Here is a 21,092-nt window from a genome sequence, read left to right as displayed (position 1 = left end):
TTTACAGAAAAGACTATAGAATGCTCATCTCTAAAGGGAACATTTACATCACATTCCCTTTCAGCATGGATGAGGGAAGAGCTTATAAAGTCCCACTCCTAGCTAGAAGCTACTGGCAATTGATGTCTATTGGGGCAAATTGAATCAGTTTTCATCAGGGATGAGGCTTCTGAGAGGCTATTCATGCTTTAGTACATCTATGTACGTACAGGCAGCACTGAGTGGACTCTGGCTTTAAAAAACAGTTCATGAAGTTGGGAGGGAAGGGTGGTTCGAGGATATGGGAGGGATCAGAGGAGAGTGCATGATAAGCTTGGGATGGGAGATGGCTTAGGGGATATAACACTTGGCTTTGAAGTGTGATGACTACTTCAGATCCCCAGAACTCATGTGAAAGCTGGGCAGGTGCCATATCTCCCTGTAATCCTAGCCCTTGGGAGGCAGAGACAGGAGATTTCCCTAAATCTAGCTGGTTATATAAAGTAAGTATAATTTACCAAGCTCCAGATTCAGGTTAGATAAAGTAGTTGTAATCAGCAAGCTCCAGATTCACAGAGAGATCTTGCCTCAATGAAAACAGTGAAGAGCAACTGAGGAAGACATGTGAGGACAACCTCTTGCATGTGTATGCACATGTGTATGTGTGTGTGTGTATGCACGCACACACAACCTCTCCCCTCCAGCATTTGAGTTTTTTAAAGGTGTATGACTTTTCTTATGATGAATTCAACTCATCTAAGAGTTTAGTGAGTTGTATTGAGTACTTATTCATGAAAAACATCACTCAATTTTGTGTTTACTGAAATCTAAATGCTTCCACAGAGTGACCAAAGCATCATAACATCTGCAGACTGACTCTACTTACTTCCATTCCCAGAAGTTTTAATGCTTTCGGCTGCATGAGGAAGAAGCAGGAAAAAAAATTAAAACATTTACTCAGATAACTGTGAGCAACATGTTAATAAGTCAATACTCTGTATCACTACTAATCAGTGACAATATCCAAGTAAGGAAATGCCTTCACATGGAAACTGTCCCTGTCAGTAGAAGTCAGTCTGGAAAGACATACAGACACACAGCCTTCCTTGTAAGTAGCACCAAACAGATCTCCCAGCAAATATTGTGGAGTAGGGGTGAGGAATACTCCCCACATCTATGATGTTTAAATGACTGGGCTTCTGACAGGCTGGAGCAACAAGAAGCTCATTTGGGTAGAGGAATAGGATCTATTGTGGGAGTGGGGAGGATGGCCTGCCACAGCTGTCTTGGATTCCTTGGATGAGTTTGGTTATAATTGTTTGACCCCCCCCCAGGGAGCTCTGGGTTTGGGAGGGGGCAACAGATGTTTTTTCATGCCCCTTGCTTTAGAAGATGACAGCAGCTCCAGTGATCAGTTGGGAGGACTGGTTGAGGGAGTAGAGACATGAGACCCAGGAGGAAGGCTACTGTGGAGAAAGGGGTGGGGGGCATGCTTGACAGATTGCACTGACAGACCCAGCATTAAGAGGTGATGTGCATGGCTGCACTTGGAGCTGGGAAGCCTCACAGTGGGGGTCAGGGCAGAGGCAGTGTGGGTGTACTCTGAGACAGATGGCGTGAAGAGTTGGGAAGCACATCAAGGAACCACATGCCACTCTGGGAGATACAGGACACTGCATGTCTACCAATCTCTACCCTCTTAGGGCCAAACAAGTTGTTGTAGAGAGTCCGGAAACTTTTACGAGTGTAGTTGCAGCGGTAGGCGCCTCCCATGAGATACTCCAGCACCAGCCCTATGTCAATGAGGCTGATGTGATAGTCAGGGGGAAGGTTGCTCTGTGAAAAGAGAAGGTCGAAGTAAGGACAGCATCCCACAAGTTAGGCACACATCATCACCCTAGTAGCAACTTGGAGGTTACTATAACAACTGGGCTCAGTCTGTTACCATATGATACTCAGGCATGGCAGGTTAAACCACATTCCAAAAACTGGCATCAGCTCTTCCATTGAGAAGAAAGAGTTAGACCCCCAGCACTGCGGAGTCTACGGCATACCCATCCCCAGACAGAGTGGTTTGTAGTTGGCATGTGGAGGTGGGGGCAGTGGTGTGGTGCCAATGGGGCATAAGCAGATTTATTTGTATGACACAAGCCCTTGATGGCTCCTTGGGAAGCAGACATTAGTCTCGGAGAAGGGGAACAGTGTGTCTCACAGGAACCTGAAGGAGGGCAGCGTATTTTTCAAGGCTTGAGCCTCTCTGGCGAAAGCTTAAATGGTACTCAGCGACTCTGGGAGACACTGGATATCCAGTACAAATACAGCCAGAAGCTTTATGCTATGATAGGGAGCTACCAAAGGGATTGAATCTTCTCAGTGTGGAAGAGGGTCTGCTGGGACAGAGTCCAGGTGTTGAAAAGTGGTGGCCTGAAGAGAGGCACCCACTGCATTGTGCCACTCATCCACATGCTAGACCAACTGGTACATCATTGTGCCAATTGGTTTTGTAATATCTGGAATGATCTATTGAATGCCATTTTTATAAGCAGACTAGCTACACTAGTTGAATCCTTTGCTCATGAAATCTGTAATTGTTCAGATCCTATTACGATCATTGACCATGTTATATATTTCTCACTCGTCAGACTTTTTCAGTGCTGAGGAGTGAGCTCAGGGCTTCATGCATGACAGGTATGCACCTGCTGTTGAGCTACATCCAAGTCCACAGATTTCTCATTGGTGACAAGGAGTGGGATGCTGAGGAGACAGATAAAGCTATGAGGAGCAGGGTACAGCACCATGTGAAACTCACAGGAGTGTCTGGAGATGCCTAGGTGGATTGTTTAGGGGGAGTAAGGGCTGCCAGGAGGTAATGACATGGGAGCAGTGGGGCAGGGACGATGTGGCAAAAAGAGAAAGAGCAAGTGCTATGGATGGATGTGAGAAGGGGTGGCCCAGACAGAACACAGTATCCCAGGGCTCCCCATGTTCAGGTGGATTGGTATAGAGCAGGTGTAGAATGTGGTGGGAGGAGTAGGAGTCACAGACATGGGCCAGGCCTGGTGGGAATGTATGTGTATTGGAACAAGCTTGAACTTCATACTGCAGCCATGGAACGATTTGAGGGTGGTGAGGGACTACAAGAGAAGGGACCATTCATCTGGGAAACAGTTGGGCTTGATTGCTCTCACTTTGAAAGTTTGTATTTCATCTCTCTTCCTCCTGGGTCTTGAGGGATGAGGCAGAGTACCTCTGTGTGAAACAAGGCTCTGCACGTTCCCAGATCCAGGGATTTTGTTCTGCTCTGTAGAAACCATATGCTCATATTCTTAGAACCGAATATTGATAAGAGAAATTAGCAGGCTGCCCAGGACTCTGTCTCAAATTCTAGAGACAGGTAGCTCCTGTGAGAATCTGATCTCATTTCTAACTTGTAATGACAAGACACAAGAGATGCCAGGGTAGGACTCAATGGGCAAGACCCCACAGGACACAGGCTATCCATAGAGGGGAGCCCTGGAGAATGAGGAGAGCCATTCCCCTTATAAATGAAGGGATTGCAGAGGCTGAGGCCCTCTGATGCAGAACACAGGACACACAGATCTTCTGAGGGGCTTCCTGTTGGTACTTCGGAAGTCGCCTTGGGGCCATACCATCATCCAGCAGCATCAGTGTGTCCCTGTGCTATGGCAAACTTATTCTACCTCCCGCTAACTTAAGTTTTATTTTTGCTTTCTGTATGTACATTTGTTTATTTGGCCTGCATGAATGTGTGTATGTGTGCGCAGGTACACATGCATGCATATGTGTACATGTGTGCAGAGACCTGAGGTTGACACCTGGTGTCTTCAACTTCTCTCTACCTTACATATTGAAGTATAAGGTCTAATGAACCTGGAGCTTACCAGCTCACTTAAGGGATTCTCTGGCATGCTAGGGTCATGGGGGTTGGGGATGGAAAGGTGGAGGTGGGAGGGGCCATGACCATCCTCTTAGATTTTTAAGAAACAATTTTATATATTTAGTGTGTGTGTGTGCGTGTGCGTGTGTGTGCCACAGTTCAACTGAGGAGGTCAAAGGAAAACCTGTAGAAGTCACTCCTCTCCTTCTATTGTGTGAGTCACAGAGATCAACTCAGGAACTCAAACCCATTGAGCCACCTCAAGGACTTCACCTAGATTTATAGGATTCTAGAAATCCAAACTCCCATTCCAAGCACCTCACAGTCATCTCCCTCACCCTTTATTCTTCTCTTTTTAAAGCTAAATGTAGCATGAAAAATAAAAGACCCAGAGACAGATATTGGAGTTCAAGCTTCAAGCTGAAGATCACAAAAGCAAAGAGCACTTGGCCACTAGCTCTCTACCTCAGCTGAGACCAGAGTGATGATCCTCAAACTGCTCCCCACTTCACTGCTCCTCAGATTCACCCTGTCTGCTCTGCTCTCCTCAACATGGCTAGACACTCCAGTCAATGCCTTCCTATCCTCAGTGTGGCTGGAGAATGAATGCCAGCTCTGAGACCCTGTTCCTGTCTTATATACCTCCCTAATACTGGGATTAAAGGAGCGTGATCCCAAGTGCTGAGATCATCTTTGTGTGAGCTGTTTCTCTTTAGGACTGGACATATTTCATGTAGTTCAGTGTGGCCTTGAACTAATAGAGATCTGTCTACCTCTTAATCCTGAGTCCTGGGATTAAAGGTGTATATCACCACAGCCTGATCTCTATAGCTTGAGGTTGGCTTTGCTTTCTGAATCCCCAGGCAAGCTTTAATAAATCATAAATAAAATATCAGTTATAAATGAACTCTTGTTATGAACAGGGAAGTCATTGTTCCATATGTCTCACACAAGAAGGCAACACATGTCAGAAACAAAAAATTGTTTTTATGAACTGTTTTAGTGGTGGATGCTAGTAAAGGGCAGATGGACTTACCTTCTTTACGTCCCTCACCAGCAGATGAAGGGTGTTTGGTGGGCCCAGTCTCTGAAAGGGAAGCAGTCAGCCACAGTAAGTATATTGGCTCTTCAACTCTTGAGCAAAATTCTTCCTCCACTGCGTTGTGGGGTTTGTAGTGTACTACTGACTCATTTATTTCATAAGACAACTGGCTGGGGTTACCACATTCAAATGTGTGTGAAATACTTTGAATAATGTATTGTCCTTGCAGTGTTACATATCTGCATGTTTTACCCCATTTCTGCCACTGAAAGTCTTTGAATGATGGAAGAAGAAAAACATTTTGAATTGTACTAGTGTAGGCAAAGCAGATTTCATCCAGACACTTCCTTTTCTGACACAGCACAACTCCCAGCTGTTTTCCCTGTAGCCAGGGAAACATGAGGGTCCCAAGCAACAGTTGACTAATAACCCTGGGGACTGTTCAGTCTGCTGCTGCCATAGGACATGAGGTCCCTTGCATCACAAGCATGGGATGTGAACGCAGACTCCCAGAGGTTCATCTGGGCATTTTAGACTTTTCTCTGTTGCACAGTAACACATGAGTCTTCACCAGAAACTGAATCTGAATCCTTTCCCCAGGCTAGTGAGCTAAAGTCCTTGCCTCATTCTCCATATGAGCTTCATCTCCAGGTAAACCTCATAATCCCCAGGGAATGCCTGATGCTATGGTGTTCTGTGTCATGATGGTCAGTGGGTTGGGACCATCAAGTTTAAGTTCACTTTCTTTTCTTTTTTCGAGAGACAGGGTTTCTCTGTATAGCTTTGGAGCCTGTCCTGGCACTCACTCTGTACATCCAGCTGACCTTGAATTCACAGAGATTTGCCTGCCTCTGCCTCCCAAGTGCTAGGATCAAAGTTCCACCACTAGCCGGCTTCAAATACACTTTCAATTTAGGAGACTTTCACTGCAGAGATGACTTCATGAAGATATGAGCCCATTGTAAATCAAGGATCATCTGTGTGCTGTAACTGGAGTGACTAGCTGGCATGGTGTAGTTGCTAAGAATGTTAACACAGATGGACCAGGAGCAAGTGAAAGTTAGCTACCCCCTACTACACACTGGACTTCAGCTGAAGTTGCCCCAGTGAGTCTATACTCAACTGAGCACTTTGTTGTTGTTGTTGCATAATATGTGTCAGAGATAAGAGTATTCTGAGTGTTTGCTCGCCTCCAGCCTTCTCTCTGGAATGCTTACAGTGTTGTAAAGTTCCTCCAGCCTCGGGATGGTGAGGAAGTGTTGCATGTTCACTCCATTTTCAATCAGGAGCTTCACAAAATCAACTCGATCTAAAACAAGAGCATCCAACATGGCTTGTTCCAAGGCATTCACCTGCATGAAATCCAGGAGGGAGACCATGAATTTCCTCCTTGGAGACTCTGGGCAGGAGACATTAGTACTCATCATGGAAAGTCCTGGAATGTTCTGAGCTGTATTCTCTGCTGCTTTGTTTGTTAATCTGGTGCTGGGAATTGAGCCCATGACCTCACATATGCCAGCCAAGAGCTCTACTAAGGGCTGCACCCAGCCTATGGTGCTCTGGATTGTTTCCTTTGAATAAACATGCCTTAACTTTCTCTCTTTTCTACTCATCCTGGTCCCCACATGCTCTGTCAAAGTCTGTAAGGGATTTTACGCTTTTAAAAATGAGTTGAAGATAGCTAGAGAGTTGGCTCAAAAGCTAAGAGTACTTATTGCACTCTAAGAGGACCCAGGTTTAATTCCCAGCACTAAGATGACCAGTTTACAACCTGCCTGCTACCTCCAGCCCCAGGAGATCCATTGCCTTCTTCCAACTTCTGTAGGCATTAGGCAAGTATGTGTATACATACAGATAAAGCACCCATACACATAAAATAATAAAAATAAATACATCTAAAAAAATTAATGATTTGAAGACAACCATCCCAATGTAGCTCTATGCAGTTTCTCTCTGCTGTTTCCTTGGCTGGTGAGCATCTTTTGGTAGTGGTAGGACCATATGGGCATGCCACAGGTCACTGGGATGCTGTACTGGCTGGCGAGTGGCCACACAGTCCTATTTATGGAACAAAGATACCACTCCAAAAGGAAGCTCTATTTTTGGTAGGCATGCAGATACTTGGTATAGGAAAATAAGAGAAACTAACCACATGTTTACCATTCACACAATGGAGCGCTTTTGAAGGTCGAGCTAATGGTAGTGTGGAGAGGGATGATGGGTGGGTAGCAGCAGCTACTCAGCTTGGGAGGTTAGATGCATTCATGCATGATGTTTCTAGGTCTCCCTGCTGCTGAGACACAGGCAAGCGAGGTCTCTCTAGTGACAAACAGATGCCATAATGACAATGCTCCTATTATGACACAGTAGCGAACACACTATTGCCACTGAATTATTGACATCGGCCCATCAATCCTCCACCCTGGTGGGGATGAAGAAAGGTAACCAGAGTGTCCCTTCCCTGTAAAACTAGGGCAATGCCAACTCTGGCCTACAAAGCAAGGACTTTGCGCTTACCCAGTTCAGTAGCTCGATCTTCCGGGGGTCTGTTTCTTCTTCCACTTCCTCTTTCACTTTGCCTTTCTTCTTGCCCTTTCCCTTTCCTCTCCCCTTGGTGGTGGCTGTCGGTGGCTTCTTCTCCTTCTCTGTGACTTTGGTGTCCACTGGAGGGGCAAGGCTTCCCAGTGGCTGCAATACACAGCAAGCAGTGTTGGGGAAAGGTACCAAGACTGTCCCTTATTTTAAGACAAGCATAGTGACACCCTAAACTCTATAGACATGCACACAGAGTATAGATACATACCTACATGCACACCCATGCACACATGGCATAGACTCACATATGTCCACACACATGAATAGCACACACGTATGCATTGTAATGTCTATATATGCATGTTCATATAAATAAGATGCACATGGTGAAGATGTACATGTGTACATGTGTACACGAGTATACACATATGCCTACAGCCACGGCAACGTATGCATCAGCACACACAGGCATGCACACATGTATACGTACAAACTCTGTCACCATGGCCTGGCTGTTCATCAAGGGCACAAAGACTTAATTGGTCTGATGAAATGGCTGTGAGTATTTGAAGTGCATGACATGTTGTTTGATGGGTTTACTTTGAGGAAAGGGTGCTAAGAGGCAAATTAAAAGGTACCAGAAGTGTGCTGATAGTCCCACATTGTGCAGCTCCAAGGAACCTGCCAGAGTTGCTTTAGCAACAATAATATCCAGCTCACATTTCTTCCTAGACAGCAACTTGCATTATTATCTGTTGCCTCTGACTCATTCATAGTTCACATTCTCCCATCACTGTGGTGATAGATGGAGGCTTGTTGCTGGTGGTTCTCTTGTCCTGTCAGGTCCCACCACCCTTCTCAGCCCCAAATAAACACACAGATGCTATATTAATTATAAAACTGTTGGTCAATGGCTAGGGCTTATTGGCTAGCTCTGTCCTAATTATTAACCCGTAACTACTAATCTATGTATCGCTAGATGGCCTTATCTTACCAGAGAACACCTGACTTGTCCTGTCATCTGGGTCTCCACATGGTGACTCTTTCGGGTGCTTCTCTTCCTACCTTTCCCAGAATTCTCCTTGTCTTCTAGCCCTGCCTATCTTCCTGCCTCTATTGGCCAATAAGTGTTTTATTCATCAACCACTAAGAGAAACATATATACAGAAGGACATTCCTATCAGAGGCTTCAGTGGTACTTACAGTGTGGTGACAGCTCAAAGACAAGGGCTGCTTGTCAAGTAGAGTAGGAGGGAAAAGAGGTGCATGGAAGCCAGCATCTGTCTGTTCGCCACCCAGACTCAGTGTCCACTCCATCTTTTTCTCAATGTCTTTCCTGGCACTCCATTACAAATTAGCACCCTATATACTCTCTCATGCATGCTTATCTTCTACCTTAGCTCCTCCTATAATTTGGAATCCAATAATTACCTGCTATTTTGTTCCACCCCAGCCTCCTCCTTCTTTCCATTTCCCCAGTGTTAGAGACTTTTGTGGTCTACTCTACTCACAGCTGAGTCCCCAGCACATGAAACAAGAGCCCCAGACACAAGAAGTAGCCATCAACCAACATTTCCTAAGTGAGTGAGTAAATATGCAGTTTTGAAAACACTTTGAGCCAGTGCAAAGCAGCAGCCTTCCTCTGTTACAGCTTCTGGCCTTGATGTTGTGGGGAGTGCAGAAGGCACAAGACTGTGACCGCTGGAGGAAAGGAGTTCTAGTTGCTCAGATGAGCTCACCTACTCTGCTTCCTGGCTAACATCTGGGATTCCTAGAACAACATGGGAAACCTCAGAGGAATAAGCTTGTAGCCTGGACTGGCAGAGGAAGGGTTTCTGACGAGGGACTTCAGGGGCTATCTAGAAGACAGCAGCTGATGGGTAGATGTAGCTATCATATACTTTAGTTGCTGACACTCCACACTGGATGTCATAATAGGTTAAAATGGAATATTAAGGAGAAGTCTCAGAGAACAAGAGAAAAGTGGTAACCTTCGGCCATGACGAAAATTAAGTGGATGACATAATTGGAGTACCACAACCCCTGATAGGGTAGTGACACACTAGACTAAATCTAGCAAGGTAAAAGATAACAAGGGAAAGAATCCCTGCCTAACCTACCCCATCCCTAGCCCTGGGTGCCTCCTGCCTGGCCCTAGAATGGCTACCACATCCCCAGAGCTGTGAGATAAGGGATTTATGTAGATGTTGTGCATGATAGAACCCTTGGGAGATTTCTGCAGATAGGTTAATAGGGTTTAAATGATTCTGTTTCTGGGCTTGAGGATGAATAGAGCCAGCACAAGGCAGGTAATAGTCATCTGTTCTGTGCTGGGGAGATCGCATACAACGCAGAGTGTTATGTTGTAGATACCGCACCTTTAAAAGGATGTGGGTTGGCATGGATCACATCCACAAAGAGGAAAGTTTGCTTCAAACTTCAAATATGGACCAAGCAATTATTGCTGGAAATAGTGTCTCTGACATTCCTTTGGGATCCTTGTGTGGCTTTCTAGCCTGTTACTGGTTTATGCTCTAATTTTTAGAGCAAAGAAGTCATTTTGATTGAAGGAGTGACTTAAGGATGTCTTTAGACACTTACCACACATGCTAAGTGAATGTACTCATTATGGTTGCATGTATGTGCACAAACACAAAGCTTGCCCTACACCATAATACACACAATCTTGCAACCATACACATACCATGGCTCCTTTTTGTATACATTTTCACAGCCATATATATACAAAATATCCCTCAATAAAACACACACACACATACATGCCTGCCTCCACACATTATACCACAATCACAACATATAGCATACACACAGACACTATTCTACAGATAAGACAAGCACAAAAGTTATACATGTCCATTCTACCTCTCTCTTTCTCTCTCTCTCTCTCTCTCTCTCTACACACACACACACACACACACACACACACACACACACACACGTGTGTTATAAACCCAGACAAAACCCATGTTAAACTACATGATACTACAACCCACATATCATAAGCCATATATGCCACACATGTGCTGTGCACAGACTTGTTGCATACAATACATTAAATCATACCACAGATACTAGACAAAAGACACTACATACAACAATCACATCATATACACATCATGCATGGAGTTCTCTAGCACCCCCCACCCAAATTTTCATGAAACTCACTGCCCTGGAAGGAAACGCTATAGTTAATTTTAATGATCTATTTTGTTCTTTCAAAGAGTAGAAATACTTTTTCACCAGCAATGATGACAGGTTTAGTGGTTAGTTTCCTTGGGAAGACCCTCTCAGTGCGGAACCAGTGCTCAGAGCCTTTGTTTCTTTGGTTTCTTTGAAGTTAAAGGGCAACATCTTCCCGTAATCGCATGGATTATACAGATCACAACCCTGAGATCACTGCCTGAGATGCATGTCACAATAAATATTCTAAACAGGAAACCATTCCAACAGGCACAGCTGTGACTGCCTTTAACCTCAGCACCTGGGAAGTGAAGGCAGAAGGATCAAGAGTTCAAGACCAGTCTTGCCCACATAGCATCTTCTTGGTCAGCCTGGACTGTATGAGACCCTGTCTCCAGAAAACCAAAAACAAAAATAACAGGAAAAACAAAATGTGTTCACCGGCCAGTGTGGGCCAAAGATGAAGATCTGGCTTCGTGCGATATCAACTCGGTTCCAAGCCAGTGCCAAGCTCAGCTGATCAGGAGCCGACGCATTGGTTCCTGGGGAAGGAAGGGGTAAGAGTGACCTCATGTGTATCTGGCTGCCTGAGTTGGGCAGGTTCTGGGAAGGGAAGTTGGGCTTCCCAGTGGGAACTGGCTTGGACCTAAGCAACTATCATTTCCTTCTTTCTTGCCCCAAAAGACCACCAAAGCTAAGAACTCCGATTTCTTTTTTCTTCTCTTTCTTTCTTTCTTTCTTTCTTTCTTTCTTTCTTTCTTTCTTTCTTTCTTTTTTTTTTTTTTAACTTCTAAAGGTTTCCTGAGAAGAGGCCAGAGGCATCTCATCTCAAGCCAGCTGGGCATGGTTTCCTGGAAGGGATGGAGGAGAAGCCAACTAATTCATTCTTTTCTCATCTGAAAAACAGAGAAATCTAAACGGCCTGACATCTGCCAGGTTGGGCCAAGGACATAAGCTAGGAGCAGCACAGTATAGCATCAAGTTTGGTGAACCTCCTCTTGTTCCTGTAGCCCCAGACTAGCTGAGAGGCAGGGAGGAAATGCGCCTCCCACAGGGAGACCCTGCCATACTATACACTCCTCATCACAGCCTTTGGTTAGAGGTGGGGTGCAGTATTCAGGAACCAGACCCACTGAGACAGCTATGTATAGAAACAGCACTGACAACATTATGGGTCCCACAAAAAGTCCTCTCGGAATTTGGTCATTCCAGCATTTCATGCTGATGTCACCCCAGGCAACCTGGCCCTCTCAGGGTTTTTAATAAGAGGGAGGGCAGAAGGAGTGTGTCATGCTGGCAAAGCCCTTGCCAGGCAGCTCTGAAAAAGCAACAGTCAGGATTGCCACTTCCCAGAAGCTCACCTTTCAGCAGGGCAGTTAAAATTGCCATCTCCACATCTTGCTGACCCTCAGACCCCATCCGAAACACAGTGACCTGGAAACAGGTGAATGGGGAAAAGACAGAATCAAGGTGCCATTGAAAACAAGAGGAAGAATTGAGCTGCCTTTTTAAAAACTGAACACAAGGACTTGTGCAGTGACCCAGAAAGCTGGTTAGACATTCATAGGTTTTCAGTCTCCAGGAGGTTCCATGATGCTCTTGCTGACAGAATCCTCACCTGGATTTAGAATTTATTATTTATCCCACCTGGGGAAGAGGGTGTTCATTTGAGATCTTTACTCCTGTATCTATACAGCTACCTGAGCTGGTGGACACACATCTAATCAGAAGGCATATGTTAGCAGACAATTTGCAAGGCAGGAACTTTGAATCCGTCACCATAAGAATGAGGAGTGCCAATGCCTTATAAATACAGCTGAAGGAATGACCCCTACATTTGCAAAGGGAAGTGGATTTGACTTTGTAACCACATCTAAAGGGCTATGGCATGTCTCTCTTTCCAAGGACTTTAAATCTGATTTATGTTTTGCATCTCTTAAGTTGAGAGACATGGTGTGACATCACCTGATGTTTGCTGTCGTCTGGCAACACCTGGGACCTTCTATGGACTTTTTCCCCTCCCACAAGTGCACATGGGTAGCTAGTTTGGAATGAGTTTCTAAGTTGCCTTCTGGGAAGGTCAACTGAAGTATACAGAAGTCCATCCAGTATGTATGGCAGAGCTAGACAAGGAAGCAGCTCTCTCTGTGGAATGTGTTTGGAAGTAAATCCAAAACACTCACAAGTTCTTTCTTCTTCATGCACTCCATGATAATTGCAAACAGCTGATGCGATTGTGACTTGCTGTAATTAAACGTTTTCTGAATTGTGACTAGGAGCTGGTCCCGCAGGGACTCATTTATGAACCTGTTCAAAGGGGTAAAGGGAGAGAAGGAAGCAAGGGAATTAGACCAACTCCCGAGTAAACCAGACAGCTTTGCCCACCCAAGTGTTTTTGATTTGTGACTGCTAATAGCACAGATTTATGTACAGGAGACAAAAAGTCACCCTGGCCTAAAATCAGCATTAAAATTGGCCTTGGTTTAGCTCTTTTAGAAACTTATAAGGGAAAATGGAGTTGCAAGAGAGGGTTCAGAGAGGATTCAGTCATGAACAGGAGCTCCCTCACGCTGACCTTGGGAACTAGAGAGGAGATCAAGAAAACTCCTTATGAGTTAGACACTTCTGGGTGTTTGATAGGATCAAGTCAAATGTTTTCCTGAGCCTAACGGGAAGCCATGAAGATCCCACCCTCATCCCATGACAATCCTACCCTCCTTCTTCACAGTATTTGTGTGCGAAGGACAAAATGTCAGAGGCACGTCCACTGCCGTCGCAAACCACCACGGGGACAGGAGGATCTTCTCTGAGGTATTCCAGGACAATAGAAACCACGTTAGGGCCACCTTCCACCATGAGGCCCACAACAGGCACACCCTGGCCCAGTCCTGAAACACAATCACACTTGCACTTCAAGCCAGCATGACATTGCCAACTTGCAGAGACAGCAAAAGGTAGAAGCTTGCTGCCCCAGGGCTTTCCCTGTGGCATTAGTGTTAACTAACAGATGGCTAAGTCAGGGGAAAGGTGATTGCTCAGTCTTGCATTTGAACCTCATATCATGGCCTCACTGTAAACTCCACTCAAAACTTTTTAGCTCCCTGACTCCAACTCCTGTATAGAACCAGACACAGGAACACCGAGGAGTGAATTTTAAGAACCATTGCTAAGAATGCTCTTTTTCTGCCTTCCCTGGGTGTGGAATGCCCATGTTGGAGGCTGTCTTCTAAGAATGATCCAGTGTAAGGAGGGCTGGATGAGCCAGAGGGGAGCTACTCAATGCAGGGCATCTCCGATGCTGGGCCGATGGTCACAGCACCATCTCACAGATGAGCAAGTGTGAAAGGAACAGTGCCTCACTTAACCCATGAGGAGGAATGGATCTGAAATATGAGAACACATTGGCCTGTGGGACGTTGAAGAGGCACACTCATGTGGCAGTGTGCCTCCAGAACCTAGAATAAGGCAGGATAGCATCCTCAATCTAAATAGCTGAAGTCTGAAACCAAGAGCATTGCAGATATCATTCTTTTTTTTTTTTTTTTTTTTTTTTTTTTTTTGATTGGAGGTGATCAGTGGCAAAGGTTATGAAAATATGACAAAATTCCATCAACCCTGAAGTCTGCAACACTTCTGGGGAACATGGCTCACTATTAGCACATTTCTCATGAGTTATTTCCAGGGTCTGCCTCTGCTTTAAAATAAGTAGATAAGCCAGGTGGTGGTGGCTCACACCTTTAGTCCCAGAACTAAGGAGGCAGAGGCAGACAGATCTCTGTGAGTTCAAGACCAGCCTGGTCTACAGAGAAACACTGTCTGGAAAACACACACACACAAAAACCCAGTAGGAATAGATCCAATAGGGTGGGCTCTGGGAAGCAGGAAGTGATAGGAGAATTCTGGGAGGCTGAGATCATACTGGGAGAACAGTGGGAGAGGACTCTTTATGACAAATCTGCCTACCTCAAAATGTCAGCCAGTACATATAACTGCCTGGCCAGTACGTATTACACAGTTGTTCCTTGGCATCTACTGGGCATTATTAGTTCCAGACTGATATGCTACTCCCTGGACACCAAATTCAAGACGTTCAAGTCTCTTATCTAAAATGGTGTATTATCTGCATCTACATTCTCCTGTGTGCTTCAAACCACCTGTAGGGGATTTACAATACCTGAAATGATGTAATGGCATGAGAAGTAGTTATTTAGGAATATTGACCAGGAAAAAGGCTGTACACATTCATTAAATACTGAATGTCTCTCCTGAATGTTTTCCATCTGTGGCTGTGAAGTTCTGGGCTTTAAAAGGTTTTTTAATTATTTATTTACGGGGTGGGGGGGCGTTGTTGAAGCAGGGTTTCTCTGTGTAGCTTTGTAAACCAGGCTGGCCTCGAACTCACAGAGATCCACCTGCCTCCTGAATGCTGGGAGTAAAGACATGTTCCGCCACCACCCTACCGAAGTTCTGGGCTTTAGACCCTGCTAGCATGCAGGGTCACTGTTGACTGATCAGGTTTCTGGAGTTGTGATCAACATTACAAGTGGCAAGTAGGGGAAATGCCCTTGACCTCATGGTTCCCAAAGAGCTCCAATAAATTTTGCCAGCCCAGGTTATAAGAAGCCTGGAGAGTCTCAGGGAGTGAATTCAGAGCATCTGGTTTTCTCCCACTATGCTTTCTCCAGGGAAACTTAGGTATTTAGAACAACTTCATTATCTCCAGATGAACTATTTACACTTAAGTTTGTTTCAGCAAATGAGCATTGAAGGTATGACATGGGCTAAGCCATGAACAAGAAATAATGGAAGATGGATCAGATGGCATTGCCTCTGTCTTTGAGATTCTAAGTAAGCCTGGGAGTTTACATCTTCAAGAAAGTGATGATTTCATCTCCGGAAGCAGAGAAATACTTGTCCTTGGCTCAGTCTCCTGGAGCTCTCTGTAGTAGAGGTGACCACTGAGCCCCCCTTTGCTGTCCCTGCCCCACTCAGAGGCCTAGGCAAAGGATGACAAAGGGAAGCCCACAAGTCACTGGTCCAGGTAGAATTTACAAGTCCAAAAAAATTAAAGTGTGAAACAAATACAACCGATTTATCCATCAGGATCGGATTCTTAGGACCACACTGCACTTGCATCAGTGTGGCTGTCAGAGTAAGATCAGACAGCTCAGCATCTCAGTGTGAGGGTGGGAAGGAAGTCAGTTTTCTTGTTTGTTTATGTTTTGGGTTTTTGTTGTTGTTTGTTTGTTTGTTTTGGTTTTTCAAGACAGGGTTTCTCTGTATTGCTTTGAAGACTTGTCCTGGGACTCATTCTGTAGACCAGGCTGGCCTCAAACTCACAGAGAACTGCCTGCCTCTGCCTCTCAGGCACTGGGATTAAAGGTGTGTTCCACCCATGCATACAAAGAAGTCAGGTTTCTTTAAGAGTGTGGCCCCTAGTAGGTTCACCACACTCCAGTGGATAACCCCACACACATAAGTGCATAGTCAGCACAATAGGACACAATGAGTTTTTTTTTTTTTTTTTTTTTTTTAAAGAGGCCATAAAATTTGAGGGGGAGGCAAAACAGTAGATCTGGAAGGAGCAGGGGAGTGAATATAATAAAAAATAAATTGGAGTTTCCAGTGAGATCCGACTATCCTGCAAAACCTTCCCAAGTTTCAGCTCAGCCTTTGTACTCTTCTGCCAGCTATTGGCCAGAGGTGAGTCTGGGCCCACTCGTGGCGGCCTCTCCCCTACAACCTCTCCCACCCCTTACCCCCGAACTCCCTGGGTTAGCCCCTGATCCTTCTGCTCCTGTGTCCTGTCCCCATCGAGAGCACCCTTGGAGCTCTGATACACCTCCACCCATCCCCACTGCCAGCCTGCCCCCCCTACCCTGTGCCCTACCCCACCCACGGTCCTGCCACTCTGGTTGAGCACTGGGACAGAGGGTGGAGCCAACAGTCCACCCTACTTCGGAGACTTCTCGGAGCAACTCTGAACAAAGGAGACCTGCCTATCCACGCGGGACCACCCATAATTTCCACCTGCTTGGTCTCTGACCCCACCTCCAGTCCTCTGCTGGAGTCCCCGGCCCCTCCCAGAGATCCGCCTATCTCTGCAGGTCCACTCTGAGTTCCTGCCGGCAAGATCTTTGACCCCCAAATCCGGGCCTCTGATAAAGAAAGAGGCCTCAGCTGGAGAGTTCCAGTTTCCAGTGAGATCCCACTATCCTGAAAACCTTCCCAAGTTTCAGCTCAGCCTTTGTCTTCTTCTGCCAGCCATTGGCTATAGCCATTGGCTCATAGCATCTTCTACTGGATGCTTAGCCCTGACCCCATCCTTGGGCCCCTGTCTGCAGAGAGACCTCCTAGAGAGCTTGGACCACACAGAGCTACAGATATTGAATCTCTGACCCACATAAGCCCAAAGGGGAAGTATCATAGAGAGAGGGGGAGACCCCACCAACACCTACTGGAAGAAGCTATGGGAAGAAGGCAATACAAGAAAACACCTAACAACAGAAAGACAAGCATGACACCACCAGAATCTAGGGAATCTACACCAAGTAGAACGGAACACAATAAAGCAGAGGAAGCAGAAGGGTACAACTTAAAAATTACCATCATAAAAACGATAGAGGCCCTCAAAGAAGTTGGTTTTTTGAGAAAATCAAAAAGATAGACAAAACTTTATCGAAATTAACGAAAAATCAGAGAGAAAAGATGTAAATTAACAAAATCAGAAACGAAAAGGGGAACATAACAACGGACATAGAGGAAATCAACACAATTTAGAGGTCATACTTTGAAAATCTATATTCCACAAAAATTGAAAATTCAAAGGAAATGGACAAATTTCTGGATAACTATCACTTACCAAAATTAAATCAAGAACAGACAAACAACTTAAATAGACCTATAACCCGCAATGAAATAGAAGCAGTCATTGAAAGCCTTCAATCAAAAAAGCCCAGGGCCAGATGGCTTCAGTGCAGAATTGTATCAGACATTCAAGGAAGAACTAATGCCACTACTCCTCAAACTGTTCCACAAGATAGAAACAGAAGGTTCATTGCCAAACTCTTTTTACAAGGCCACAATAACCTTGGTCCCCAAACCTCACAAAACACAACTAAGAAAGAAAACTACAGACCAATATCCCTGATGAACATTGATGCAAAAATACTCAATAAAATACTGGCAAACCAAATTCAAGAATACATCAGAGAAATCATCCACCATGACCAAGTAGGCTTCATCCCTGGAATGCAGGGATGATTTAACATACGAAAATCTATCAACGTGATCCACCATATAAACAAACAGAAAAAGAAAAACCATATAATTATCTCCCTAGATGCTGAAAAAGCCTTCGACAAAATTCAACACTTTTTCATGATAAAGGTCTTGGAGAGGTCAGGAATAACAGGAACATACCTAAACATAATAAGAGCAATATACAGCAAACCAACTGCCAACATCAAACTGAATGGAGAGAAACTTAAGCCGATTCCTCTAAAATCAGGAACAAGACAAGGCTGCCCTCTCTCTCCATATCTTTTCAATATCATACTAGAAGTTCTAGCTAATGCTATAAGACAACAAAAGGAGATCAAGGGGATCCAAATTGGAAAGGAAGAAGTCAAACTGTCTCTATTTGCAGATGTTATGCTAGTTTACATAAGCGACCTAATAAACTGTACCAGGGTACTCCTACAGCTAATAAACACCTTCAGCAAACTAGCAGGATACAAGATAAACTCAAAAAAAAAAAAAAATCAGTAGCCTTACTTTTTTTCAGACGACAAAGAGACAGAGAAAGAAATCAGAGAAACATTACCCTTTACAATAGCCACAAGCAACATAAAGTAACTTGGGGTAATGCTTACCAAACAAGTAAAAGATGTATATAATAAGAACGTTGTGGCTCTGAAGAAAGAAATTAAAGAAGATACCAGAAAATGGAAAGATCTCCCATCCTCTTGGATAGGTAGGATAAACATAGTAAAAATGGCAATCTTGCCAAAAGCAATCTACAGATTTAATGCAATCCCCATTAAAATCCCACCACAATTCTTCACCGACCTTGAAAGGATAATAATCAAATTTATATGGAAAAACAAAAGACCCAGGATAGCCAAAACAACCCTATACAATAAAAAAAAAAAAAAAAAAAAAAAAAAAAAAAACAACTTCAGGAGGCATCACCATTCCTTACTTTAAGCTCTACTACAGAGCTATAGTTCTGAAAACAGCCTGGTATTGGCATAAAAATAGACAGGTAGACCAATGGAATCGAATTGAAAATCCCGAGATTGACCCACACACCTATGAACACCTGATTTTCAATAAAACAGCTAAAATTATACAATGGGGTGAAGATAGCATCTTCAACAAATGGTGCTGGCACAATTGGATGAGGGTGTGTAGAAGACTGCAGATAGACCCATGTCTGTCGCCGTGCAAAAAACTCAAGTCCAAATGGATCAAAGACCTCAACATCAATCCAGCCACATTGAACCTCTTAGAAGAGAAAGTAGGAGGTACCCTTGAACAAATTGGTATAGGAGACTGCTTCCTGAACATAACTCCAGGGGCATAGACACTGAGAGAAACAATTAATAAATGGGACCTCTTCAAACTTAGAAGCTTCTGTAAGGCAAAGGACACAGTTGACAAGACCAAACGGCAGCCCACTGACTGGGAAAAGATTTTCACCAATCCTATATCTGACAAAGGGCTGATCTCCAAAATATACAAAGAACTCAAGACACTGGTCAATAAAACACCAAATAACCCTATTAAAAAATGGGGTACAGAACTGAAGAAAGAATTCTCAATAGAGGAAATCAAAAAGGCTGAAAGACACTTAAGAAAGTGCTCAACATCCTTAGCTATCAGGGAAATGCAAATCAAAACAACTTTGAGATACCATCTTAAGCCTGCCAGAATGGCTAAAATTAGAAACACCAATGAGGACTCATGCTGGAGAAGATGTGGAGAAAGGGGAACACTCCTCCACTGCTGGTGGGAGTGCAAACTCATACAGCCATTTTGGAGATCAGTATGGCAGTTCCTCAGGAAAATGGGAATTAGTTTACCACAGGACCCGGCAATCCCCCTCTTAGGCATATACCCAAAGGATCCACATCCATGCAACAAAGACATCTGTTCAACTATGTTCATAGCAGCACTATTTGTAATAGCAAGAACCTGGAAGCAACCTAGATGCCCCTCAATTGAAGAATGGACAATGGAATACTACTCTGTAGAAAAAAATAATGGTATCTTGAAATTCGCAGGCAAGTGGATGACACTTGAAGAAACCATCCTGAATGAGGTAACCCAGTCACATAAAGAGGAACATAGTATGTACTCACTCATATATGGAATTTAGACCTAGAGCAAAGGATCACCAGCCTATAATTCACACCACCACAGGAACTAGGATACAAGGTGTATTCTAAGAGATTCATATAAAGTCCCTCATAGAACTGGGAAGGGACAAGTTCCCCAGAACACAGGGGAGATGGGGGGGGCAGCGAATGGAGAGAGAAGTAGGAGAAAACGAGGGGGAGGAAAGGAAAACATGTGTGACCAGGAAGATTGAGCCCGGTTAGGAATAGAAGACAGGAGAGAGAGAGATACAGAGAGAGAGAGAGAGAGAGAGAGAGAGAGAGAGAGAGAGAGAGAGAGAGAGGGAGAACATAAAAGAGGGAGCCAATATTGGTTTGAAGGTAAAATTGAACACAAAGAAAGGTCTAGAGAACTACAAGACTGCTGCCAACTAACAATTTGAGCTTCCATGGAAAGGCTACCATAAATGCCCTTCCCGGATAGTGAGATCAACAACTAACTTATCCATGGAGCCCTCATACCTGTTGGAAACAGGAGCAAACACCCATACATAAACACTGAGTCGAAGTAGAACCCAGATGCAGATGAAGAGGACAAGACCAGGCTGCAGAAACACATCGAGACAGCTTACCTGTACAAGGAGGAGCTAATGGGCCACCAGACTGATAGCTGGGAAGCCAGCATGGGACTGACTCAGGCCCCCCTGAATATGGGTCTCAGCCAGAAGGACTGAGCAGTCTAAAGGACCTCAGACAGTGGAGCCAGGATGTATCCCTGGTGCACAAAAGGACGTTGTGAACACATCCCCTATGGAGGGATAACTGCCTTAATCTAGAGACAGGAGAGAAGCCCTAGTCCCTACTTCACATGACCTGTCAGATCTATATGACCCCAACTGGATGGCATTCCCCTACATATGGAATTGGGGTGGGGGGATGGGAGAGGAGGGTGGTTAGAGTGCATGTGAGAGGGCAAAGAGGGTAAAAGGGAGGGAAGGAGGGAGGGGGGAAGGGAGGAAGGGAGGAAGAGGGAACTGGGATCGACATGTAAAATAATAAATTAAATTTTAAAAAAAAAAATGCTTTGACTCCAAAA

General features: G+C 44.6%; 1 protein-coding gene across 1 annotated transcript in view; it reads right to left on the bottom strand.

Annotated features, from left to right (window-relative positions):
- Trpm1 (transient receptor potential cation channel subfamily M member 1) overlaps nt 1-21,092 on the bottom strand; it is a 114,645-nt gene that overhangs the window by 35,866 nt on the left and 57,687 nt on the right. Inside the window, exons 7-15 of the mRNA XM_051206478.1 lie at nt 13,369-13,543; nt 12,839-12,962; nt 12,017-12,089; nt 11,097-11,197; nt 7,437-7,607; nt 6,137-6,271; nt 4,914-4,964; nt 1,675-1,815; nt 866-895 (exon numbers count right to left, since the gene is read on the bottom strand). Coding sequence (XP_051062435.1) covers nt 866-895; nt 1,675-1,815; nt 4,914-4,964; nt 6,137-6,271; nt 7,437-7,607; nt 11,097-11,197; nt 12,017-12,089; nt 12,839-12,962; nt 13,369-13,543 — 1,001 coding nt within the window. The remainder of the gene's footprint in view (nt 1-865; nt 896-1,674; nt 1,816-4,913; nt 4,965-6,136; nt 6,272-7,436; nt 7,608-11,096; nt 11,198-12,016; nt 12,090-12,838; nt 12,963-13,368; nt 13,544-21,092) is intronic.

This window comes from Phodopus roborovskii, unplaced genomic scaffold (assembly GCF_943737965.1).
Source record: "Phodopus roborovskii unplaced genomic scaffold, PHOROB, whole genome shotgun sequence".
NCBI lineage: Eukaryota > Metazoa > Chordata > Mammalia > Rodentia > Cricetidae > Phodopus > Phodopus roborovskii.
Note: the sequence above shows the minus strand (reverse complement) of the source record. Positions and strands in the feature narration are given on the sequence as shown.